The sequence below is a fragment of the Pan paniscus genome, chromosome 4, assembly GCF_029289425.2.
Source record: "Pan paniscus chromosome 4, NHGRI_mPanPan1-v2.0_pri, whole genome shotgun sequence".
NCBI lineage: Eukaryota > Metazoa > Chordata > Mammalia > Primates > Hominidae > Pan > Pan paniscus.
Genome location: NC_073253.2, coordinates 37,059,165 through 37,083,132, shown reverse-complemented (window position 1 = coordinate 37,083,132; position 23,968 = coordinate 37,059,165). Strand labels below are relative to the sequence as shown.

The following is a 23,968-nucleotide window of genomic DNA, read 5'->3' as shown; positions in this document are numbered from 1 at the left end:
GGGCATGGTGGTGCATGTCTATAGTCCCATTTACTCAGGAGGCTGGGACAGGAGGATTGCTTATGCTGGGGAGGTCGAGGCTGCAGTGAGCCATGATCACAACACTGCACTCCAGCCCTGGGTGACAGAGTAAGACCCTTCTTTTTTAGGCAGAAAAGAAAAGAAGACAGAAAAATTTAGGCTGCTACAAAACATATCTCGAAATAGTTTGGGGACATATACTGGTCCTATGCACGCACATCCTCCCACCAAAAGGCCATCTACTAAGAAAACATACTTTGTAATTCTAACAGAGAGGGTACTCTTGTACTAGGAATCTTGCAAGCTACCTCAAAATCAAATCACCAATCCTGTCCAAAGAAATAAGAAGATGCAAGTAATCTGTAAGTACTAAAAACAGAAAATGAAAATCAAAACAATTCAACTGGCAAAAATTACCGACAAAGAAATATAAATGATGAAGCAAAAGGAAACAACACAACGCTTCAAAATGAATTAAATACCCTCAAGAGAAGCATTTGAAGATAGGAAATATAAATATAAATTATAAATTCTTTAAAGTTATCATAAATTAACAAAAGAAATCAGGATTGATTGACAACAGGAAAGAAATCAAGAGAGCAAAAATAATCAGATGTGAAGACTAAATTGCAAGATGCCCTTCGAATAAAATTACTGAATGAAAATTTAAAAAGTGTTATTAAAGAAAGGTAGAAAAAGAACCAAAAGAATAAAAATGAGATAAAGAAAGAAGAGGTTTAGAGACACAATGATTGGAATGTAAAACAGGCAAATAAGATCCAATGTGCATAAAATAGGAATCCCTGAAAAAGAAAAAAATAACAGAATTAATATTTAAAATTATAACCTAAAAAAAAACACTTTGCCAGAGATAATATAAATTCTGAATCTACATTTTGAAAGGACTCACTGAGTACCAAGGCAAAACAATTGACCCATATCAAGTAATCCTGAAGCACCTTGCAAAAGTACTATATTTCAAAGATAAAATCTTCAGGGCCAGCACCTTTCTTAATGCAAACACAATGTAAGCATTTCCTTTAGACTGAAACAAGGCAAGAATGCCCACCATCTCCACTACTATTGAACACAACTGTAGTGATGGCACTAAACAATATAATTAGGCAAGAGAAATAAGAGTTCTAGGAACTGAAAGAGAGGAAGTAAAACATCTCTATTTGCAGATATGATTCATTCTCTTAAAAAAAAAAAAAAAAGAAGAGAGAGAGATTTAGACTGCTTGCTTCTGCCTCAGAGTTGGCGTTGTCATGGCCAGTCAGTCTCAGGGGATCCAGTAGCTGCTGCAGGTTGCTGAAAAGGGTGTCTGAGATCTGCAGTGAAAGAACCGGAGGGAGAAGCAGGCCAAAGCAGCAGTTCAAGGTGAAATTGAACAATATTGCCTGCAGAGGGAGGAAGAGTTCAAGGCCAAGGAGGCTGCTGCCCTGCGATCCCAAGGCAGCTGCAGCACTAAAGTAGAGGAGACCCAGGAGAAGAGAACCATCTGGAAGCAGTTTAGGCAGAAGAGGGGTGAAGTCTTGGCCTTTTTCTGCAACATCTGGTAGTCCATTCCTGCTAGTGATTAGAACAATGAACACTAGTATAATTGTTTGGGCCAGTTTTAGTTACTTAATCGAAGAGGACAGAATTCAAGAACTTGTTACATGTTACTACTTGGTGTACTGATAACCATTTAAAAGTAAAGATTCTTTGTCATGCAAAAAAAACCCAAGGAGGATGAATGAGAAAATTAACTCAAACAATAGAAGAATTCAGTAAAAAAGCAGAATATAAAATTTATCACTCAAAAAAAATCAATAGCTTTCTTACATACCAACACTACGAGTTCAAAGATATAAATAATTGAAGCAATTTTGATTTACCATACATTAAAAAAAAGATTAAAGACAAAAACAACTCTAAACAAATATTTAACTCTAATTATTAGGCCCCATGCTACTGTATACCCCACAGAGGTACAGTGCTAGCAATTCTGAAGCAATAGTTTCTCTGCATTCTGGGACTCAGCAAAAATGTAAATAGATTGTGGAAATAGGAGCCCTGTTTCTTGTTTTTTTTGTTTGTTTGTTTCTCTTTTTTTTTTTTTTTTTTTTTTTGTAGAGACAAGGTTTCACCATGTTGCCCAGGATGGTCTCGAACTCCTGGGCTCAAGCAATCCATCCACCTTGGCCTCCCAAAGTGCTAGGATTACAGGCATGAACCATGGTGCCTGGCCAGAGCCACATTTCTTAATGTTGAATAGGCAGTTTCAAATATAAAAAGGAAAGAGGCTGGAAGGAACTCTGTGCTATACCACCAGAATTACAGGTGTCAGTAAAAACTTTGTTTTTTACTATAGACAGAAAAAGAAATATGTATTCTTAATTTAAAAAAATAAACATATAGTATATAACACTTTAGGAAAAATGAGTGCCTCACAAAGGGTAGGCCACCAAAGCCCCCAAAGAATCTACCTATGAACACTGAGCATGAAACCACGGCAGGGGGGTGAGGGAGACATTAAAAACGATACCACACACTTAATTACTATCACCAAGAATGTAACAAATTAATTCAACAGTCATTCAACAAATATTAAATACCTGTGATGAACAAGTATTCAATATTTTTTACTTTCTGGTGTATTTTGGAAACAGACATTCCAATTTTACACAGATATTGTATTCTTTACTTCTTTTTGAGTACTTATTTCTTATTTGGAATTTTTAATCACATCCCATGTGGTGTTAGGCACTGTGCTGAGGGTTTTATATACAATAGTTCTTTCTCTCAACACAAACAGCAAATTTATAAATTAGATATTATAAACCCTACAAATCTGGAGCCTAAAACTCATAAAGAATTGGTACATATACTATGTGGCAGATGCTCAGACATTAAGCCAGTTCTATCTGATTCAAACGCTATTGTTTTTACCTATGATATGCTGTATCCTGTCTAGGAAGACATGCACATATTATACAGACAGAGTTCATTCCCAGGCCATCCAAAGAATTTCTCTTAGTCTATAATGTAGCAGAAATGATGGTAAACTTCATTAAAATGACAGATCTGCTTCTTGTAGATCTTACTACTCTCCATGGTACTTAGCCAATCTCTTGCACTTATAATAGAAAAACACTGAGTATTTTTTTAAATTATTAAAATCAAGTTAACCATAATATTAAAAATATTGACTTCATATCTGGCAGATAGCATGCCTGTCATACAGAAGACAAAAAGGAATCAAATTTCTTTTCTCTATCTTCATTTATAATCAATCTATATTTGGTTACCTCCTACGTTACACCAACTATGCATAGAAGAAATGCAATAATGATTTCTGGTACACTACAGACTAACAGAAATTTACTAAATGGTCTAGGAATGAAACTACAAGTATAATCTCCATGTATAAGACAATATTTTCAAAAATATATAGTAAAAAAACCATGAAAAGAATTAAAATGTTCACTAGAACATATTCACTTAATCTAAGAAAAAGCAATAAAGGAGAAATAAGGAACAAAAAAGGCATGAAACATATAAAAGCAAGTAAAATGACAGCTTAAAATCCAACTATATTAATAACAACATTAAGTGTGAATGGATTAAACATTCCAATTAAAGGCACACATTGGCAAACTGGATAAAAAGACAAGAGCCAACTATATGCTGTCTATGGAGACATACAATAGATGCAAAAATATAAACAGGCTGAAAGTAAAAGGATGGAAAAAGATATATAATGGAAACAGCAACCATAAAAAAGCTAGAATAGTAGTATTTATAACAGGCAAAACAGACATTAAAACAAAAAAATGTTACTAGAGATAAAGAGGAACATTTTACAATGACAAAAGGAAGATTAAAAAAATTATAAACATACATGCACCAAACATCCAAGCTCCTAAATAGATGAAGCAAACACTAACAGAACTAAAGAGACTTCAATACCCTGTTTTCAATAATGAATAGAACAAGTAGGCATAAGATCAGCAAAGCAGAAGATTTAAACAACACTAAAAAACAGATATCTATAGAACACTCCACTCAACAACAGCAGAATACACATTCTAATCAAATGTTTATTGAACATTATCCAGGATAGATCAAATGCTAAGCCATAAACCAATAGTTACAGCTACACAGGGCTACTGCCTACTGTATTAGATAGCTGCCATGCATAGACAGTACATACTCCCTGATGATAGCATCCTAAGATGAGCTGGAATCCTTTTCCTCAGTAGTTTTGAGACATATAAAGTGGGTACAAAAGCCCCATCTAAGATACTAGTACACTAGTAACTCACATCCCCCATGGGTCACCTCTATTCCTTGATCTTACCATGTTAACCACTTAGCCACAGGTTAAAGATTTTTTTCTCAACTTGCCTTTTTTCAGATTCTGATGAAGAAACACATAATGATCTAAAACTCCAAATGCAGTCTTTCTCATTACATGAAAATTTTTGTTCTTTAAAAATAGTCCTGTGTGCCATTAATATTTATACCATTTTGAAATCAATAAATACAACTATATAAAATATATAATGGTAAATGATACTATGTAAATAAAGTACATTTTTATGTCAAAGACATAAAAAGACATTACTTACTGTGCTTTTATCTTTCAGAAGTTTTTCAATTACTTCAATTAACATTTCCTTCTGCTCTGGATCAAGGCTAAAAAATACAAAAATAACATATTAATTTTTCCCTTTAATTCTAGCTTTACACGATGCTCACCAATTCAAGGATGTTGAGAAATTTTTAAAGAGGGAAAGGAGAGCAAGAATTATAAGTTAGAAATAAAGAAAAACAAATAAAATGGGATGGTTTTTCTCATGAATGTGTCCTAATCTTTCCCTCTAATATTGTTCATATTAACTAAACCAGATATCAATGGTTTAGTTAAGATAGTACTGAAAGAACAAGTTCACTTCTAAAACAGTTGGAAAACTTCAAGAAAGTGACTGTAAGTAGATAAACCACAAACTCTTTTCAACTGGGAGGAAAAAAATAACTAGATAGCAGTCATTATTTTACTATGCATACATACTTGCCAAAAACAAATATGGAGAATTTCCAAATAAGAATTTTATATCAACTAGTTCACTGATAGAGACATGCATTATAAAATCTGCCAACTAAAACTAAGAAAAATAAGAGGTAGTAATAAGATTAAAACATTTGAGATAGAATACTAACAGACTATAAGCTCAAGGCAAGGAGAAGCAAGCATTGAGGCTGGAATATACTGGTGCCCAGTGATAGAAGGACTTTTAAACCATTAGAGTGAGCATGGATCTTATCCCATAAGTTTCTAAGGAGAAAAGGTGAGTGAGAAGCATGATAAAACTTTGTCTGGCAGTTAACATAGGAATATGAGGTTTCACTTTTTACAAACATATACATTTATTACTAAGCATTATAATTATCTGGACAAGCTTTTTAATTCTTTCAAATTTCAGCTTAAGTCTTCCTTCTCAAAGCAGTATTTCACTACCAATCCCATCTCATTACATCTTTACTTTCTGGTAACAAAATATGATCATCTCTGGTCCCTGTCCTATCAAAGACATTGCTAGTGTACCTTTGTATATACATATATATCAGGTGCTAATATCTTATTATAGATTGCCTTTAATTATTTGGTATGTCTTTGATCTTCTTCCTCAAATACATGATATGCTATTCATAATTAAGTGCCACATCCTCTACTGTTTTCATACATCTAAATACGCATAGCACAATACTGTGAATACAAAACCAGAAACAGAAGAGAGTCTCAAAAAGCTTGAGGAATAAATGATAGCTGAAAATAATACCAAATTGTTGTAGACAATTCTATTTGGACAGTAAATTTTCCAGAGATCAGGGCATTGTATAATATTGCATAACATTTCTAAAATATCACACAGATATGGTATAGCACACTATATTTCAAATCACTACACTTTTAAAAATTACTTAATAAAATAGCTCTGGAAAAGAATTAGACAAGGAAGGGAGCAGCAGGAACAAAGATGGAAGAAAGGAAAACACATATAAGTGAGTTGAGAGGATCAGACACTTAAGATTCTACCCTAAACAGGAAAAAAAAAATCTCAATTTTCTAATAATACAAGCATATGTGTACATGAGATAGACTATATAAATGAGAATTCAAATTCTGATTATTCTTAAGTTATAAAATCTATAAATTATCACAGGCTCTAACAGCCTCACAAATAAAAACCTGCATAGGGTCTCTATAGCCAAAACAAAATTAAAGATGTGTAAGGAACATTTGCAGCAGGGAGAAATACCATCATACAGTCACTGGATTTACTTAGTATAAGAACAGCCTACCTAAAAGAGCGAATAAAACAAGCCTCTGTGGTCTATAACATTCCATGTAATATCAGAGATCTTTGGTATATTGTTAACAATGCACCTACCTGTATAATTTTTGTATTGCATGGGCTGCATTCTTCCTAACATATGGTGATAAGTCAGCAGAAGCTTCCTTAATAGCAAGCATCATGATAGGTACAATAATTGGCACTCTAATACTTGACAGAACTCTCAAAGCGCTTGCACGAATTAGTTGGTTTGGGTCCTAAAAATAGTGCAAAAATATTCACCAAAATTTCAACTTTACAATATTTTAAAGACATCTTTAAGACACAGTTAATAGGTGCTTAAAGGGTGTAATATGACAATAGCAAAAGAAAGCTACTTAATTTAAAATGAACAATTAGTATATGGGAATGGGAAAAAAAGACAGACATAAATGTTTACTTCTTTAATAATGTTTTAAAGAAAAGTAATAGTTATAATTCTAGTTGGTCATTTATTACTAAATATGCTGGGTTTTTATACTTTCATAATAATAAAATGCTGCAGGTCATCAATTTCATGTTTAAAAATGTCTTATAACCCCTTTTGCGTACTTTCAACAACTAGTATAATGATAAACAGCTCTTTGAAGCATGAAAATAATTATATTGAATATAAACAAACATACAGAAGCTGTAACATATACAGCAAGGTTTCAGTTGGTTGTATAAATTATTTTCTAAGTGTATTGAGTAGGCACTACAGGAGGCTTTTAACTCTTTCAAGACACTACTGTGCTATTTAGTGGATTATCGCTCCACTTCTTTAACTGACACACTTTCAACTCTGCAGAAACCTTGTAGCTATTTGCCTACTCACTCCATTATTTACCTTCAGAGCTCGCTGAAAAGTGCTTATGGACAGGAGTGCAAGATCCTGCTGTTCTTCAGCATATCGAACCAGGTAAACATATACCAACTTCTTGATCTGTTAAAAAAAATCATTTATTCATAGCCAGAGTGAAAATTTAAAACTCAGTATTTGCTATACCAAAATCCATGCTCAATTCTTCTCAAGTAAATAACTGAATCTGGTCACATCTTAAATTGTAAAATAAAAATAATATTTTGTGGGATAATAAGTACAACAGAAAAAGCTTTTAAAGTAAGCATTTTAATAGTCCAGTCCACAATAGCAATAGCCTATCAAAGTGCCCCTTCCTCTTGAAGGGAATAAAAAAATCCCTGAGCAGATCTCATATAAGAATATTAACTAAATTGTAAAAATATTTTCAAAATGAGGGATAAAAATAAAAGAAAGAAGCCAGGCATGGTGTGCGTGCTTGTAGTCCCAGCTACACAGGAGGCTGAGGCAGGAGTATCACTTGAGCCCAGGAGTTAGAGGCTATCCTGGGCAACACAGAGAGACCCTACCTCTTTAAAAAAATAATAAGAGAAAGAATTTGGGCCCAGGCCACTAACTATATGTTATGGGAACTTGTTTCCTCATCTGTTAAAAGAGTCCAGAGCCCTAACTCTGATTTTTATGGTAATACTCACATTTCAACATGCATTACATGATATTTTCAGTCCAGTAAGAATAATGTGTGACTATGAATACCAATTTAACGTAATAAAAATTCAAGAAGATTGGATGTGTGTTCTGAAAACAGTTTTTTTTGGTTTTCGATTTTTTTTCTGAGACACAGTCTTGCTTTGTTGCACAGGGTGCAGTGCAACAGCACAATCACGGCTCACTGCAGCCTCAACCTCCTGGCCTCATGCCATCCTCCCACCTCAGCCTCTCCAGTGGCTGGAACTACAGGTATGCACCACCACACCCGGCTTTTTTTTAGGATTTTATAGAGACGGGGTCTTCCTATGTTGCCTACCCAGGCTGGTCTGAAACTCCTGGGCTTAACTGGTCCTCCCACCTCAGCCTCCCAAACTACAGGGGTTACAGGCATCAGCCATTGTGCCCAGCCTTGAAAACAAGTTTTAAAGGCAATTTAATCACTAAGTTTACAACAAAATTATGAACAGAAAAATAAACAAAAACTAGAATTTGAGTTGAAATTTATCCATTGCTTCCTTCTAGCACTATTTATAGCCTGTATCTACCTTCTCAAATATCTTCACATTCCTGATTATCCTTCTAAGATACCAGCACAGTATATACCTAAAAGTTATGTACTCAGCCAGGCACAGTGGCTCACACCTGTAATCCCAGCACTTTGGGAGGCTGAGGCAGGCAGATTGCCTGAGTCCAGGAGTTCAGGACCAGCCTGGGCGACATGGTGAAATCCCATTTCTAGTAAAAAAAAAAAAAAAAAAAAAAAAAATTAGCCAGGCGCAGTGGCATGCACCTGTAGTCCCAGCTACTTGGGAGGCTGAGATGGGAGAGTCACCTGAGCCTGGGAGGTCGAAGCTGCAGTGAGGCAGGATTGTGCCACTGCACTCCAGCCTGGGCAAATGGAAAGAGACTCTGTCTCAAAAATTTTAAAAATTTAAAATTAAAAAAAAAAGTTACATACTCAAAGAACACAGGAAATGAGGGAAAAAAGTTGGAGATAGCTGGAATTGGTGCTGGAAATATAAAAACAGTACTATACTGGATCATATTTCCAGTCATACTAACCAATCTGGACTACTTTAGAGACAACTGTCATGACCTTCCTTCCTTGTACCCTAATTTCTTGTGAAACATAACAGCTTTAGTTCCCCTACCATCCTGTTTGCTCCTTCCTAAACTCACTCCAATTTTTTTCAGCGTGACACTACGAACTACAAATAAAGTCTAAACAGAACAAACTAGATAAGAACTTGCTCCAGATGAGGTACTTCCACAGATATGACTAATTCTTGATTAAAACCATACACCTTTTCCAAATGTACTGCTGACCAAATCAAAATCAAACTGTCCTCACAGAATTTTTTAAAAATTATTTTAAATGAAAGGCAAAATCTTCCATTTATCTATAGAAATTGTCAACAATTTAGATTCAACGCATCTTGGCACCCTGTTAAGATAATTTGAGGTGATAATTTTATAATCCAACCTATTTCTCAATTCATAAGTACAAATGAAAACTTAATGAGCAAACAAACTGTGTACATCTTCATCATTGATAAATATGTTAAACACAACCATTTTAAGTTGATATCAATCCATTCATCTATACTATATGGGCAGAGTTATAAATGAAATGAAAAAACTTTTTTCCAATTACTCTTCAATGTTGAATGGCTCCACAAAACCTTAAAAACAAAATCTAAAGCTCTTAGCCTAGTACTCAATACAGTTTATAATCTGTTCAAAACTTCCTTTTCTAGTCAAACAGAAATAGTCCCCAAATATAACTTGCACTCTTTATCTCAATCTCCACTCAGGTTATCCCAAGTTATCCCGCTTCACCAAGTTCCACTTCCCCAAGTTCCACTTATTAAAATCTTCCACAAGAGCAAAAATTAAACAATAAAGAGTCCTAGTAGATAAACAGTAAACAAATGACAGTTCATCCATATAACACTATACTATTCAGCCACTATACAAAATTAAATAAATCTGTATGACATTGAAAATACGTCCTTGTGGCCAGGCATGGTGGCTCACACCTGTAATCCCAGCACTTTGGGAGGCTGAGACGGGCGGATCAACTGAGGTCTGGAGTTGGAGACCAGTACAGCCAACATGGTGAAACTCCATCTCTACTAAAAATACAAAAAAATTAGCCAGGTGTATTGGCCCATGCCTGTAATCCCAGCTACTGGGAAGGCTGAGGCAGGAGAATCGCTGGAACCCGGGAGGCAGAGGTTGCAGCAAGCCAAAATCGCACCACTGCACCCCAGCCTGGGTGACAAAGCAAGACACCATCTGAAAAAAAGAAAAGAAAGAAAAGAAAATATGTCCTTGAAAAAGGTTTTTTGTTTGTTTGTTTTTTGTTTTTAAGACAAAGTCTCACTCTGTCACCAAGGCTGGAGTGCAGTGGGGTGATCTCGCGACTTACTGCAACCTCCGCCACCCAGGTTCAAGCGATTCTCCTGCCTCAGCTTCCCAAGTAGCTGGGATTACAGGCACACACCACCATGCCCAGCTAACTTTTGTATTCTTAGTAGAGATGGGGTCTCACACCAAGTTGGCCAGGCTGGTCTTGAACTCCTGACCTCAGGTGATCCGCCCGCCTCGGCCTCCCAAAGTGCTGGGATTATAGGTGTGAGCCACCGTACCTGGCCTAAAATTTTTTAAAGGTGTAAAAGAGTATGCATTGTATGATCTCACTTCTGTATAAAAAAAAATAGATGCCCACATACTGTATTTTATGCAATCTAAGATAGACTACCAATTCTAAAACATACCATTATATTATGGACCACAAAGGAAAGAACAACAACAAACAAACAGAAAACACTACCCATCGTAATCACCACCAGTTGTTAAGTTAAATCCCAACTGCAGAAACTTTAAAATAGCAAACATATGTCTTAGAATGGACATAATATGGTAATAATAGCAAATCCTTATAGGTAGCATTAACTACATGTCAGACACTGTTCTAAATGTCTTACGTAAATTAACTCATTTTATCCTCACAACTCAATAAACAAGTATTTATTCTTACTTTACAGATAAGAAAATGAAACACAGACAGGGTAAGTAACTTGACTAAAGTACCATATCTATTAAATAGAAGAACTAAGATTCAAGCCAAGTAAGCACAAAATTGAGAAATCTATACAATAAAATGTTAATAGTAACTATCTCTGTGTGATGGTATTAACCAGCGACTTTCACTCTTTACATCTTTCTATATTATCTTTAAAGGAATATTAATTACTTTGGGGTCAGATAAAACAATAAAGATATTTCACGATAGGGGTGAATCTCATCTTTCCAGACGGCACTCAAAACAAAATAATAGTGCTGTGATTCTTATAATACTTTAAATTCTTTAATTATAAAAAGATTTCAAATTGGTAATGTTTTTAAGTTCCCACATTCCTCGGAGAGACAGGTTTTTCTAAAGCCTTGGCAACATGTAGCCACCAGAACTGTTTTAAACCTGTTCTACAGAACAATAAAAAGGCACCTGAATGAACAAGTTTTCCTGCTCAGCCTCTTGCTTGTGAAAGTTAGCCAGTCAGGAACAATTGCACTCCCATACACCCACCTCTGAGTGCCAATCAATCAAGAGCAGTCTCACCCACATGACCACGCATCTACAGATGATATCAACCCATTTAGGACCCTGAAAGTCCATCAATCCCTGAAGACTGCCCTTCCCAATAATCCACAATAATATCAGCAATCTCTATGCCCAGAGAAGCTGTGCCTAAAAAGCATAGTTGTCTCTTGCTATAGTAAGCAATAAATTGTCTTATTTCAGATATCATCCTTCAATACAACCTACTGAAAAGTTCCAAGACTAGTTCACTGAAGCCTCATATAGGCTTCATTTATGTTTTATTCTTTCTTTCTTTTTTTTTTAGACAGAGTCTTGTTCTGTCTCCCAGGCTGGAGTGCAGTGGCACAATCTCGGCTCGCTGCAGCCTCTGCCTCCTGGGTTCAAATGATTTTCCTGCCTCAGCCTCCCGAAAAGCTGGGACCACAGGTGCACACCACCACGCCCAGCTAATTTTTGTATTTTTAGTAGAGACAGGGTTTTGCCATGCTGGCCAGACTAGTCATGAACTCCTGACCTCAAGTGATCCACCCGCCTCGGCCTCCCAAAGTGCTAGGATTACTGGCGTGAGCCACCACACCGGGCCGCCTTCATCTATGTTTTTCAATTGCTAACACTACAATTATAAAATTCAGGAAATGTAACATCAGTGCATTATTTATTATCTAATAAATAATCCATATTTAGAAATTCTCAATAACATCCTATATTTATAGTATTTTTCCTGATCTGGGATCATGTATCATATTTAAGTTCTCATGTCTCCTTGGTCTTCTTTCATCTGGAGAAGTTCCTCAGCCTTTGTTTTTCTTTTTTCTTTTTTTTTTTTTTTTTTTTTGAGACGGCGTTTTGCTCTTGTTGCCCAGGCTGGAGTGCAATGGCGTGATCTCAGCTCACCGCAACCTCCGCCTCCTGGGTTCAAGCGATTGTCCTGTCTCAGCCTCCAGAGTAGCTGGGATTACAGGCGCATGCCACCACGCCCAGCTAATTTTTCTATTTTTAGTAGAGACGGGGTTTCATCATATTGTTCAGGCTGGTCTTGAACTCCTGACCTCAGGTGATCCACCCACCCCGGCCTCCCAAAGTGCTGGGATTACAGGCGTGAGCCACCACGCCCAGCCCAGCCTTTCTTTTCTAAAAGTACCCTTGTCGTTCTGGCTAGTATTAAAATTAATTAGGAAATACAGAATATGAAAGGAAAACTGCCTGCGACAGCTTTTGTTCTTCACCTCAATCTGCTATAACTTTCCAGCTAGAATTTAAATGTGTAAGGCCCTACATCTACATTATATTACTCGTTTAATTCTCATATCTATCCCAGGTACAATTATCTCCCTCTCAAAGATAAGGAAAGTAAGGCTCAGAGGTTTATATAACTTGCCCAAAGTCACAGAGCTAGCAAGTGCAGAATCAGGATGCAATCAGGGGCATGTTCCTAACTACTACATGTTGTGGCCTATGATGGCAGTCCGCAGATATTTCTATTAAGGTACCCCTAACAAAAGAGGAGACAACTCTTCCCCTAAGAGCGTCTGAAAACCTAGTATAAATTAAACCATTTAAGAATAAAATGTCCTTAATAGAGGCTCTTACCTTTTAAGGCAGGAAAAAATTTATATTTTATTTATAATACATACATTTATAAAAGAAAAAGGCTTTAAATCACTGTTTTTTAACCCCAATTGCACATCTTCTCATTTGAAAATGACATCATTGCAGTATTATTATTAAAAATCCAACAAGAAATTTACAACTGTAGTAAAAGGTAGTAATGACTTCATTCCATAGAACCCCATCTCTATTATCAATGTACTTTCCATCTATATTCACGATTAGACTCCTTACACTTTCTTGGTTTAAATTAGTGCTTCTCAACCTTCAGAATTTTTCAAACCCAAAATACACATATTTGTGAAACAATGTTCCTTTAAATGATCACTTGGAACCAAGTGATGTTACACAAGAATACAAATACAGGTATAAGATGGAAACCAAATGATTCAAACTATACTTAATGTTTCAGATTATATTTAAGTGTAAATATAAGTTTTTCAAATTCTTAGTTTTAGAAGCGCTTCTCTAACTATTTGAGGATAGATGACTTTTTCCTCGACTAGATTTAAAGTTCCTAAGAATACAGCAATGGTAGAAAGCAATTAACACGTGGTTGACTGATTAACAGCAGTCAATATATCAAATATATATCAACATATCAGCAGTTGATTAATGACAGTTTCAATATATCAAATCAACACATAATATGCATTTAACTAAGTAATTTATCCCATCTGGCTGGAAGTGAACTTGAGGCTATTTTTAGTACAACAACCATTTCTTATTCATCTGTATATTACAAGGACTTATTACATTGCTTGGCATATAGTAAAAGCTCAATATTTATCAGCTGGATCACATTCCAGACCAACTGTAGACTGAAAAAAATTAAGACATTTCCCATTAGAGTGCTACATCTAGGATCTAACTTCTCACACCAATGGGTATAATTCATTGAACAGCAAAGTCTAGAAAGACACCAACATACTATGAAGAAAACAACAGGTTTTGGAAAGACTGCCTCCAAAGCCTTTAACTTGTTAGTCTGGTTGTTTTTTTGGTGTATGTGGGTGTGTGGGGAGGGGTGTGCGTGTGTGTGTGTGTGTGTGTGTGTGTGTGTGTGTCAGTGAGTGGGGGTGGAGTGTATGTTTAAAGGGAGACAGGGTCTCGCTCTGTTGCCCAGGCTGGCCTCAAACTCCTGGGCTCAAGAGAGACTCCTGCCTCAGCCTCCCTGGTAATTAGGACTCTAGGTGCACACCAACACAGCTGGTTTGGTTTTTTAAAATATTCTTTTAAAATATTCTTTCTCTTTACTAATTATATTCAGATCTCACTCTACAGTTCTCTGGAAAGTTTTGAGAAAGAATGGGTCCAGTTCTCCCTTATCCCCTTACAATTTATTTCTCAGCAATACCTTTATTCACCAAGTACAGCCAGCTTTTAAAACTGGATTATGAACTCTAGAATATATCACAGAGTTTATATTGGCAACACTGAAACATTCAGAACCACAGCTGAGCTAGCAGGCATTGCAATAATTACTCACTATTGGAGAAGGATTTCTGTGACTGTTATGGCAAAAAGCATAACAATATTAAATCACAGAAGGTTGCAAAACACTAAATTTGTTCTACTTCTGTTATAAGAATCAATCAATATTGACCACAAGAGGCCTATGCACTGACAGGCTGCAGGTGTGCAAAGAAAGCCTACCTTCCCTGAAACCATTCTGTGACCAGAAATGGGAGTAGTTAAAGCTCCGTGACTACATCATTCTCTGATCGGTTACTTTCATTCAATGTTATAACACTCCTTGCTGTAAAGCTAATCATAGCAGAGCCCCAGTAGGCTGGCAGAACACAGACAGATCTGTTTAATTAGCTTATCAATACTAGTACATCAAACTTCATGAGTTATTGACTAAACCTTTGATTATTTTTGTACTATAACCACTGATTGCTTACTAGGTCACTTTTGGTATCATTTGACATTTAATGGTAGATGACGTACAGCTCACCTGTGTGTCTAAAGCAGCATGTACTTGTAAAAATGAAATTTTGCACTTGAGAGGAGTGAAACATTCAATTTCTGAACATAAGTTTTAAGAAACTTATGTCAGTTTTCCCAAAACATTAAAGGCTTAACCATGTTTCAAAAAAATAAAATAAAGAAGGTATTTAAAGAACGAAAGAAATCCAAAACAAATAGACCAATAATTATGTTTATATTGACATTTTTGTAACAGAACATTAGGCAGCTACCAGAATCTAATTGTAAAGGGAAAATATGAACAAATGGAAAAGTTCTCCTACTGATAACTATTTGAATAGTAAAATAGTTCTGAAGGAACAATAATTGGTATGGAATTTTCTGTTTACAACAAGAACTAGAAGTCCTCAGGGAACTAGCTACTTTACCACCAATTTCTAAGGACTTGGTCATTTCTACCCATAACTAAAACATAAAAAAAAAAAAAATATGCCAATACTAGGTACCTCCCAAAGGATGGCTAATGCCAGATGTTGATAAGGAGTCAATAATATTAAGAGACAAAACAGAGGGAGGAATCATCAAACAGGAAAGATGGCGCTGAATGGGCTAAGATGGGTTCTGAAGCCAAGCAACCTAGCTTTGGATTCTGACTGCTACACACTGGCTGTGTGACCTTGATCAGCTAATTTAACCTTTCTGCCATCTTGTCCTCATATATAAAATACAAGTAATGACAGAAACAGCCCCACAGGGTTATTTGTGAGGATAAAACGGAGTAGATCTATGCAAGGCACTAATAACCTTGGTCAGACAGGTTTTTTTAATGTTAGCAATTATTCCTATTGCTACTGAGAGACTCTATTCCTGATAATACTAAGACAAGCTTCACCTATGCCTCATAATTTTTCTAAGTTAAATGTTTATTTTTTTCAGATATTTGGACTTTCTTATACCACAGGCCATAAAACTAATAAACGTATCAAATTAGAAGCTCAGATATCATGGCCATAAGGTGTCAAAGGGAGAGTAGTTTAAAATTATCAATTCAGAATTATATATAACAAGCACATAGTGTTTAATAAATATCTACTAAATTAATAATAAGTAAAATTGATTTTACTCAAGAAATCTACAAAGAAAGTATGGTTTATCAAGTCATTTAAATCCAGTACTAATTTAATCTAATTCACAAACTGGCCACAAGAACACAACTGTTTTGATTTTAGCTTATCCAACTTAGTCTAATTGAGTTTATAAGAACTATTTCATTTTGATAGAAAAATTCATCTATCTGAAATACAGAATGCACTTCCTATCTAATGAAAAAAATTAAGAGCTGGGCACAGTGGCTCACGCCTATAATCCCAGCACTTCGGGAGGCCAAGGCAGGAGGATCACCTGAGCCCAAGAGTTCAACACCAGCCTGGGCAACATGGAGACCTCATCTCTACAAAATATTTTTTAAATAGCCAGGAGTAGTGGCACGCACCTGTGGTCCCAGCTACTCAGAAGGCTGAGTCAGTAGGATCACTTGAGCCCAGGAAGTGAAGGCTACAGTGTGTTGTGTTCATGCCACTACAGTCCCCCCCCCAAAAAAAAGCAAGAAGCATACTTTAAAATATTAAATCTTTTTTTAAAAGTAGGTTTAGGCTGAACATGGTGGCTCACACCCATAATCCCAGCACTTTGGGAGGCCAAGGTGGGCAGATTACTTGAGCTCAGGAGTTCCACACCAGCCTGGGCAACATGACAAAACCCCGGCTCTACTAAAAATACAAAAAATAAATTAGATGGGCATGGTGACACAAGCCTGTAATCCCAGCTGCTCGGGAGGCTGAGGCAGGAGAATCACTTGAACCCGGCAGGCAGAGGTTGTAGTGAGCCAAGATCATGCCACTGCACTCCAACCTGGGCAACACAGCGAGACCCTGTCTCCAAAAAAAAAGTAGGTTTAAAGTACCTATCCTTAAAATGCTATAATCCAGTGATGCATTGCTTAACAATGTTCTGAGAAATGCGTCGTTGGACAATTTCATTGTTGTGCAAACACCACAGAGTGCAACTTACACAAACCTACATGGTATAGCCTACTACACACCTAGGATATATGATACAGACCAGGGGTCTACACACCTAGGATATATGACATAGCCCAGGGGTTGGAACCAGGCCACACAGCAGGCAGTGAGCAGTGGGCAAGCAGGTGAAGCTTCATCTGTATTTACAGCTGCTCTTCATTGCTCGCATCACCTCCTGAGCTCTGCCTACTGTGAGATCAACAGCAGCATTAGATTCTCATAGGAGCACAAACCCTATTGTAAACTGCACACAAGAGGGATCTAGGCTGCGTGCTCCTTATGAGAATCTAATGCCTGATGATCTGTCACTGTCTCCCATCACACCCCAGATGGGACCATCTAGTTGTAAGAAAACAAGCTCAGGGCTCCCACTGATTCTACATTATGGTGAGTTATATAATTATTTCATCATATATTACAATGTAATAATAATAGAAATAAAGTGCACCATAAATGTAATGCTTTTGAATCATCCTGAAGCCATCCTACCCACCCCAGGTTCAGAGAAAAATTGTCTTCCACAGTACCGGTCCCTGGTGCCAAAAACATTGGGGACTACTGATATAGCCTATTGCTCCTAGGCTACAAATCTGTACAGCATGTTACTGTACTCAATACTGTAGATAACTATAACACAATGGTAAGTATTTGTGTATCTAAACATAGAAAAAGTACAGTAAAAATACAGTATTATAATCATATGGGACCACTGTCATATATGCCAAGAAATGCAAGTTGGAAAAAAACTAAAATGAAATTTTAAAATGTTTCTAGTTAACCCAAAAAAGGAATAGGAAGAATAGAAGACAAAAATAAGAGACAAAGAGAAAAGAAAAAGAATAATAGTAGACTCAAATCTAAGCAGATCAATAATTATATTAAGTGTTAGCAAAATAGACACTCCAATTAAAAGGCAGAGATTGACACACGGGATGTAGGAAAAGCTGCAACTATACGCTGTCAACAACAGGTGCACACTAGATATAAACAGACAAGCTGAAAGCAAATGAATAAAAATGATAATAAAAAGAAATGAGAAGGTTGGAGTGGCAATACTAATAACAAATCAAATATGCTTTAAGACAAAACATATTAACAAAAATAAAGGATTTTTTTATAATAAAAAGGTCAATTCATCAGGAAAACCCAAAGAGTTATGCCTAATAGGAGTACTTTTAAAAATAAGCAAAAAATACTAAATTAAGGGGAAAAATAAAACATTCCAGAATGAGCCCAGGCGTGATGGCTCATGCCTATAATCCCAGCACTTTGGGAGGCCAAGGTTGGCAGATTGCTTGAGCCTGGGAGTTCGAAACCAGCCTGGGCAACATGGTGAAGCCCTGTCTCTGCTCAAAATATGAAAATTAGCTGGACATGGTGGCATGCACCTGTAGTCCCAGCCACTCAGGAGGCTGAGGAAGGAGGATCACCTAAACCCAAGAGGTCAAGGCTACAGTAAGCCACGATCATGCCACTGCACTCCAGCCTGGGAGATAGAGAGGAACCCTGTCTCAGAAAAAAAAAAAAAAAAGCCAGGCATGGTTGGTCACGCCCGTAATCCTAGCACTTTGGGAGGCTGAGGAAGGTAGATTGTTTGAGCTCAGGAGTTCAAGACCAGCCTGGGCCACATGGCGAAACCCTGTCTCTACAAAAAAAAATATAAAAAACTAGCCAAGCATGGTTGTAAGTGCCTGTAGTCCCAGCTACTTGTGGGGCTGAGGCGGGAGGATCGCTTGAGCCCAGGAGGTCGAGGCTGTAGTGAGCCAAGATCACACCACTGCACTCCAGCCTGAGTGACGAAGTGAGACTCTGTCTCAAAAAAAAAAAACCAAAAATCAAAATCATGATTGGGAGATTTAAAATTCCTCTCTCACCAACACTATCAATCACATTTAGTTAAGTAATATTTAAAGAACATTAGCTCAAAAATGTTTTCTTTTTCTCTGGTTGGTTTTGCTGGCAAGAATACTTTGAACATTTAAAATCATCACGCAAAATAGAAAAAACTTCACTACCAAAAAATGACCATACTATGCATGGAAAATAAAATCATAACTACAAAATTAGCGAACCCTCTGAAATCACACACCCATCCTCCTTACGCTCTCACACTTGCCCGTGCAAGAATGCTTGTGCACTTTCTCTGTCACCATAACCATGTTCCCTGGATTAGAATGTTTCTGTTATTTGTTAATGAGCTTCATCATCTGCCAATAAAATGGCAAACAAATAGTAGCAGTAACACATTTTTAATTTTATCGTGAGGGAAAGGCTTTAAAGCTTTAAACCGAGAAAAATTTATCAATTAACCAGGCTTTTTCAATTAATTTATCAATTAACCAGGGTGGAGAGGAGAATGTAACCTTAATACTAGACTGTATCAGCGTAGCTTACAGAAAACAGTATTTTACTGGGACGTGTTCATTCAATAAATCCACATATATGTACTGAGTGCTTAGTACATGTCATGAGTAGTCTGAGAAACTTGGGAAATATTCTTGGGCTCAGTCCTAGAAATCCCAAAAAGTCCCAAATCATCAAGGTCTGGATATACCCAAATAGGTCTTTTTCACTGGACATATGCTATCTTAAAATTAAGTCCCTGGAACAAAATTTAAACTAAACGGGCCTCTAGGAACAGGTGAAAACTCGACAACTTACCATCATTCACTCAGGTGAATCAATCTGTTTTGCTTTTCATATTTTCTACCAAAAATCCAAAGCTAGGATTGTGCCTACTTTTTATTCGATCTTACCTACATTTAAAATTAAGGACATTTTAATCATAACAAAAATCTAGTGATACTTAAGTATCTTATGTTGCATTATACTACATAAAAAGTGTATGGTCCCATGAAAACAAAAGGAAACATAAAAATTATAGATCAAAACAGTACCTCAATATTTTTACTGGCCACATTCTTCACAACAGCAGGAAACAGTTCAGATGCATTTTTCCCTTTTGCAATCATCTGAAGAATAAACAAAACAGACAATATGGGAAATTCTATATATATTAAATATTTAGAAGATTAGGTCAACAAATAAGCTACGTAATTAACCGCTGAACTCTTTTTGAATCATCTTACCTCAACTATTTACAGCAAATAATAAACACTATCTTGTATAGCAATATAAATACACAAATACATAGACACAATAAACAAGAAATATTTAGTAACTTAAGATATATATTTAAATATTTTACTAGTTTTCTCTGGCTAACTGGGTTATAAGTAATTTTTTTTTTAGACAGATCCTACTCTGTCTCCCAGGCTAGAGTGCAGTGGCTCAATCATAGCTCACTGCAGCTTCGACCTCCCAGGTTCAAGTGATCCCCCACCTCAGCTTCAGCTGAGGCTACAGGCGTATGTCATCATGCCTGGCTAATTTTCGAATTTTTTTGTAGAGACAGGGTACCACTATGTTGCCCAGGCTGGGTAAAAACTTTTTTAAAATATTTAAAAATATTTTTGCTATTTTCTATTTTCCAGGATCTGACATTAAAGATGTACTGCATTTGCAATGGGGGAATTGAGAGAGGGATGAATGTTACTTTGAACCAACTAATTATGTGACCCTTTGCTTTCTTTTCATAGGTTACCCTACTTCTGCAACCATTGCTTTTCAAAGTTGCCTTCACTGAACATTCTTCCTCTGCCCACTAAAGTTCTGCGCACCACCATCTTTTCAGCCTACACTGTTGTACAATCTCTGAAACTCCTAAGATTTCATTCACCATTAGGACTAACTGTAGCCCAAATCCAGCCTGAGTTCCACATCTCTAACTAGACATCATTAAATTGCTCTCATCCCAAACTTGCTATGTCTAAAGCCAAACTCATCTTTCATGACAAAATGGCATTCATGATAAAATGACATTCATGATAGGATTTCCTATTTCCACAGTTCTCCTAGATACCAAAAACCACAAAATTACCCTGGTCTCTTCTCACAGAAGAGTAACTAAGTCCTGCTAATACTTCTCAGAACACATGTTAATCCCTTCCACTGCTATTATCCTAGCACGGGTCAGTATCACCTCACAGAGAACTTTTCAGTCTCCTCTTCCTATCCATAATGTATATCACTGACAGTTTAATATGCTTAAAACACTACTTTGCACATGTCAGCCCCCGTAAAAGATTTCAAAAGCTTCTGACTGTCTGGAGTCCAAATGATTTTATGTAACATTCAAATATTCTCACAACGTGCACTAACATCTGTTCTTAAACTCTCTGACCTAAGGTTCTATTAAAATGACCTTACTCACTACTAGAATATTCTCTGGCTGCCCCACTATGCCTCTGCTCAGATCATGGCCCCAGCTTTCTAAGTTCTACCCTTCTATCTAAAGCATCATCAAATTTTACTCCTTCTCCCTTGCTACAGCCATCTCCTAACACCTGGGCCACTGTGTCACCCAATCCTAATTTCTTTCAGAATTTTTTTTTTTAAGACAGTATCTCACTCTGTCGCCCAGCCTGGAACGCAGTGGCACAATCTTGGCTCACTGCAACCTCCGCCTCCCGGGTTCGAGCGATTCTCCTGCTTCAGTCTCCCAAGTAGCTGGGATTACAGGCACCTGATGCCACCACTGGCTAATTTTTGTATTTTTAGTAGAGACGAGGTTTCGCCATGTTGACCAGGCTGGTCTTGAACTCCTGACCTCAAGTGATCCACCCCCCTCGGCCTCCCAAACTGCTGGGATTACAGGCACGTGCCACCATGTGCAGCCTCCTCTAGAATATTTTAATCTACACTTATCATTTAGAATTTCCTGTGCACTATTTTACATTTCTATTTATTTTAGTTTTATATCTATCTGTATTCCCATTTTGTCTTTCTCATTCTCAGATTATAACTTTATATCTTTTAAAAGTCCAGACTTTGGTAACCACAAAATAAAGTTCAAACTATAGGGTAATTTGGGGAAAAGGGATTCCTTATGAATTACATACCATATCTAATAAACTGCCTTTAAAAAGATATTAGCTTTATTAATTTACAACAAATGTTATATAAATATGTGATACTTGAAGCATTAGAATCCCCGTTACCAATTTCTTATAAGAACTTTCTATATGATAGCCTTAAAATATTCTTGAATACAAGCTAGTCTTTTTATATTCTATTTCCTTACCTGTGACATTCTTTTGAGTATTTTGTGAAACCTGCTGAGCACTATGGAGGGTTTACAAAATACTGAAGCTAAGACATCTTTCTATGATTTGTACACCTCTCTCCATTTTCTCATCTTTGAAATAAGAGAGGGATTAAATGTTCTGTAGGACCCCTGCCATTCATTCATTCATTCATTCATTCATTCAATGATTACCTAAAGTCAGACATCCTGTCCTATGGTATCCTACTCCATGGCTATCTAACTTTATTCCGCAGAACATTATTCAAATATGGGGAAGGAAAAAAACACCACAATCAAATTCACTCAACAAATATTTGCTGAGAAGATACTTTCTAGCAGGGACTATCCTAGGCCTTAGGGATCCAACCATAACCAATACAAAGTCCTTGCCCATGTGCTGCTTACCTTCTAATGGGGCAAGGGTCAATAAACAATAATAGTGAGGTGGCAATAGACTACTGTGGAGAAAAATAAAGTAGTATCGGGGGATGAGAAGTGCTGAGGTGGAGGTGGGAGTTGCTCTTTTAGATAAGGTGGTCAGAAAAGGCCTTCCTTTTGGCAGGGATGCAAAGGAAGAGAGGAAGGGACCCATGTGACTAGCTAGGGAAACAATGGTTTAGGCATGGCATGTGCCAGGAATAGGAGGCCAGGAGAGCCAGACTGGAGTAAGTGAGGGGAAGAATGGTGAGAGATAAGGTCAGAAATGTATAAACCACTGTAAAATGAGTTGGCTTTTACTATGAGTGAAGCAGGAGACCAATGGAGAGTTGTGAGCAGAGGAAAGACATCCTTAAATATTTAGCAATGACTCATATTTTAAAAGGATCTTTCTGGCTGCGATGTGAAAAATAGACCAGAAGATATGATACCATGGAAAACAGAAGGCTACAGCAATTATGCAGAGGAAAGATAGTGAGCACAGTGAGAATGGGCTAGATTTGGGATTTATTCTGAAAATAGATTATATATGATACAAGAAAGAAGGGACATGAATTAAGAAGAACTACTGCCTGTAATCCCAGCACTTTGGGAGGCCAAGGCTGGCAGATTACTTGAGGCCAGGAGTTTGTGGCCAGCCCGGCCAACATGCTGAAACCCTGTCTCTACTAAAAACACACACATACACACACAAACACAAAATTAGCCAGGCATGGTGGCAGATGCCTGTAATCCCAGTTACTTGGGAGGCTGAGGCAGGAGAATCACTTGAACCTGGGAGCCGGGGGTTGCAGTGAGCCGAGATCACGCCACTGCACTCCAGCCTGCGTGGCAGAGTTTGAGACTCCAACTCAAAAGAAAAAAAAAAAGAAGAAGGACTACAAATGACTAACTGGAGAAATGGAATTGCCATTTACTATGATGAGAAAGACTAGGGAAGAAGCAGGTATTTGGGGAGATGAGCAATCCAGAGTTTGGTTTCAGATATGCTGAGAAGCCAGCTGAATATATGGGAATAAAGGCTACAGAATACAGGAGACAGCACTGGTTAGCAATATGCATTTGGAAAGGGATGAGATCACTACAGGAGGGCATACAAACAGAGAAGTAGACTGAGGGACAAGACATAGTACAATCCTAAAAGTAGAAATTGTGGCCAGGTGCGGTGGCTCACGCCTGTCATCCCAGCACTTTGGGAGGCCGAGGAGCGTGGATCACAAGGTCTGGAGATCGAGACCA

General features: G+C 37.0%; 1 protein-coding gene across 3 annotated transcripts in view; it reads right to left on the bottom strand.

The window, feature by feature from the left end:
• AP3B1 (adaptor related protein complex 3 subunit beta 1) overlaps window positions 1-23,968 on the bottom strand; it is a 291,386-nt gene that overhangs the window by 216,685 nt on the left and 50,733 nt on the right. For all 3 annotated transcript variants that reach the window (XM_063604200.1, XM_008966887.6, XM_024928836.4), the window contains exons 3-6: window positions 20,043-20,117; window positions 7,234-7,329; window positions 6,462-6,622; window positions 4,638-4,704 (exon numbers count right to left, since the gene is read on the bottom strand). In XM_063604200.1, the coding sequence (XP_063460270.1) occupies window positions 4,638-4,704; window positions 6,462-6,622; window positions 7,234-7,329; window positions 20,043-20,117 (399 nt within the window). The remainder of the gene's footprint in view (window positions 1-4,637; window positions 4,705-6,461; window positions 6,623-7,233; window positions 7,330-20,042; window positions 20,118-23,968) is intronic.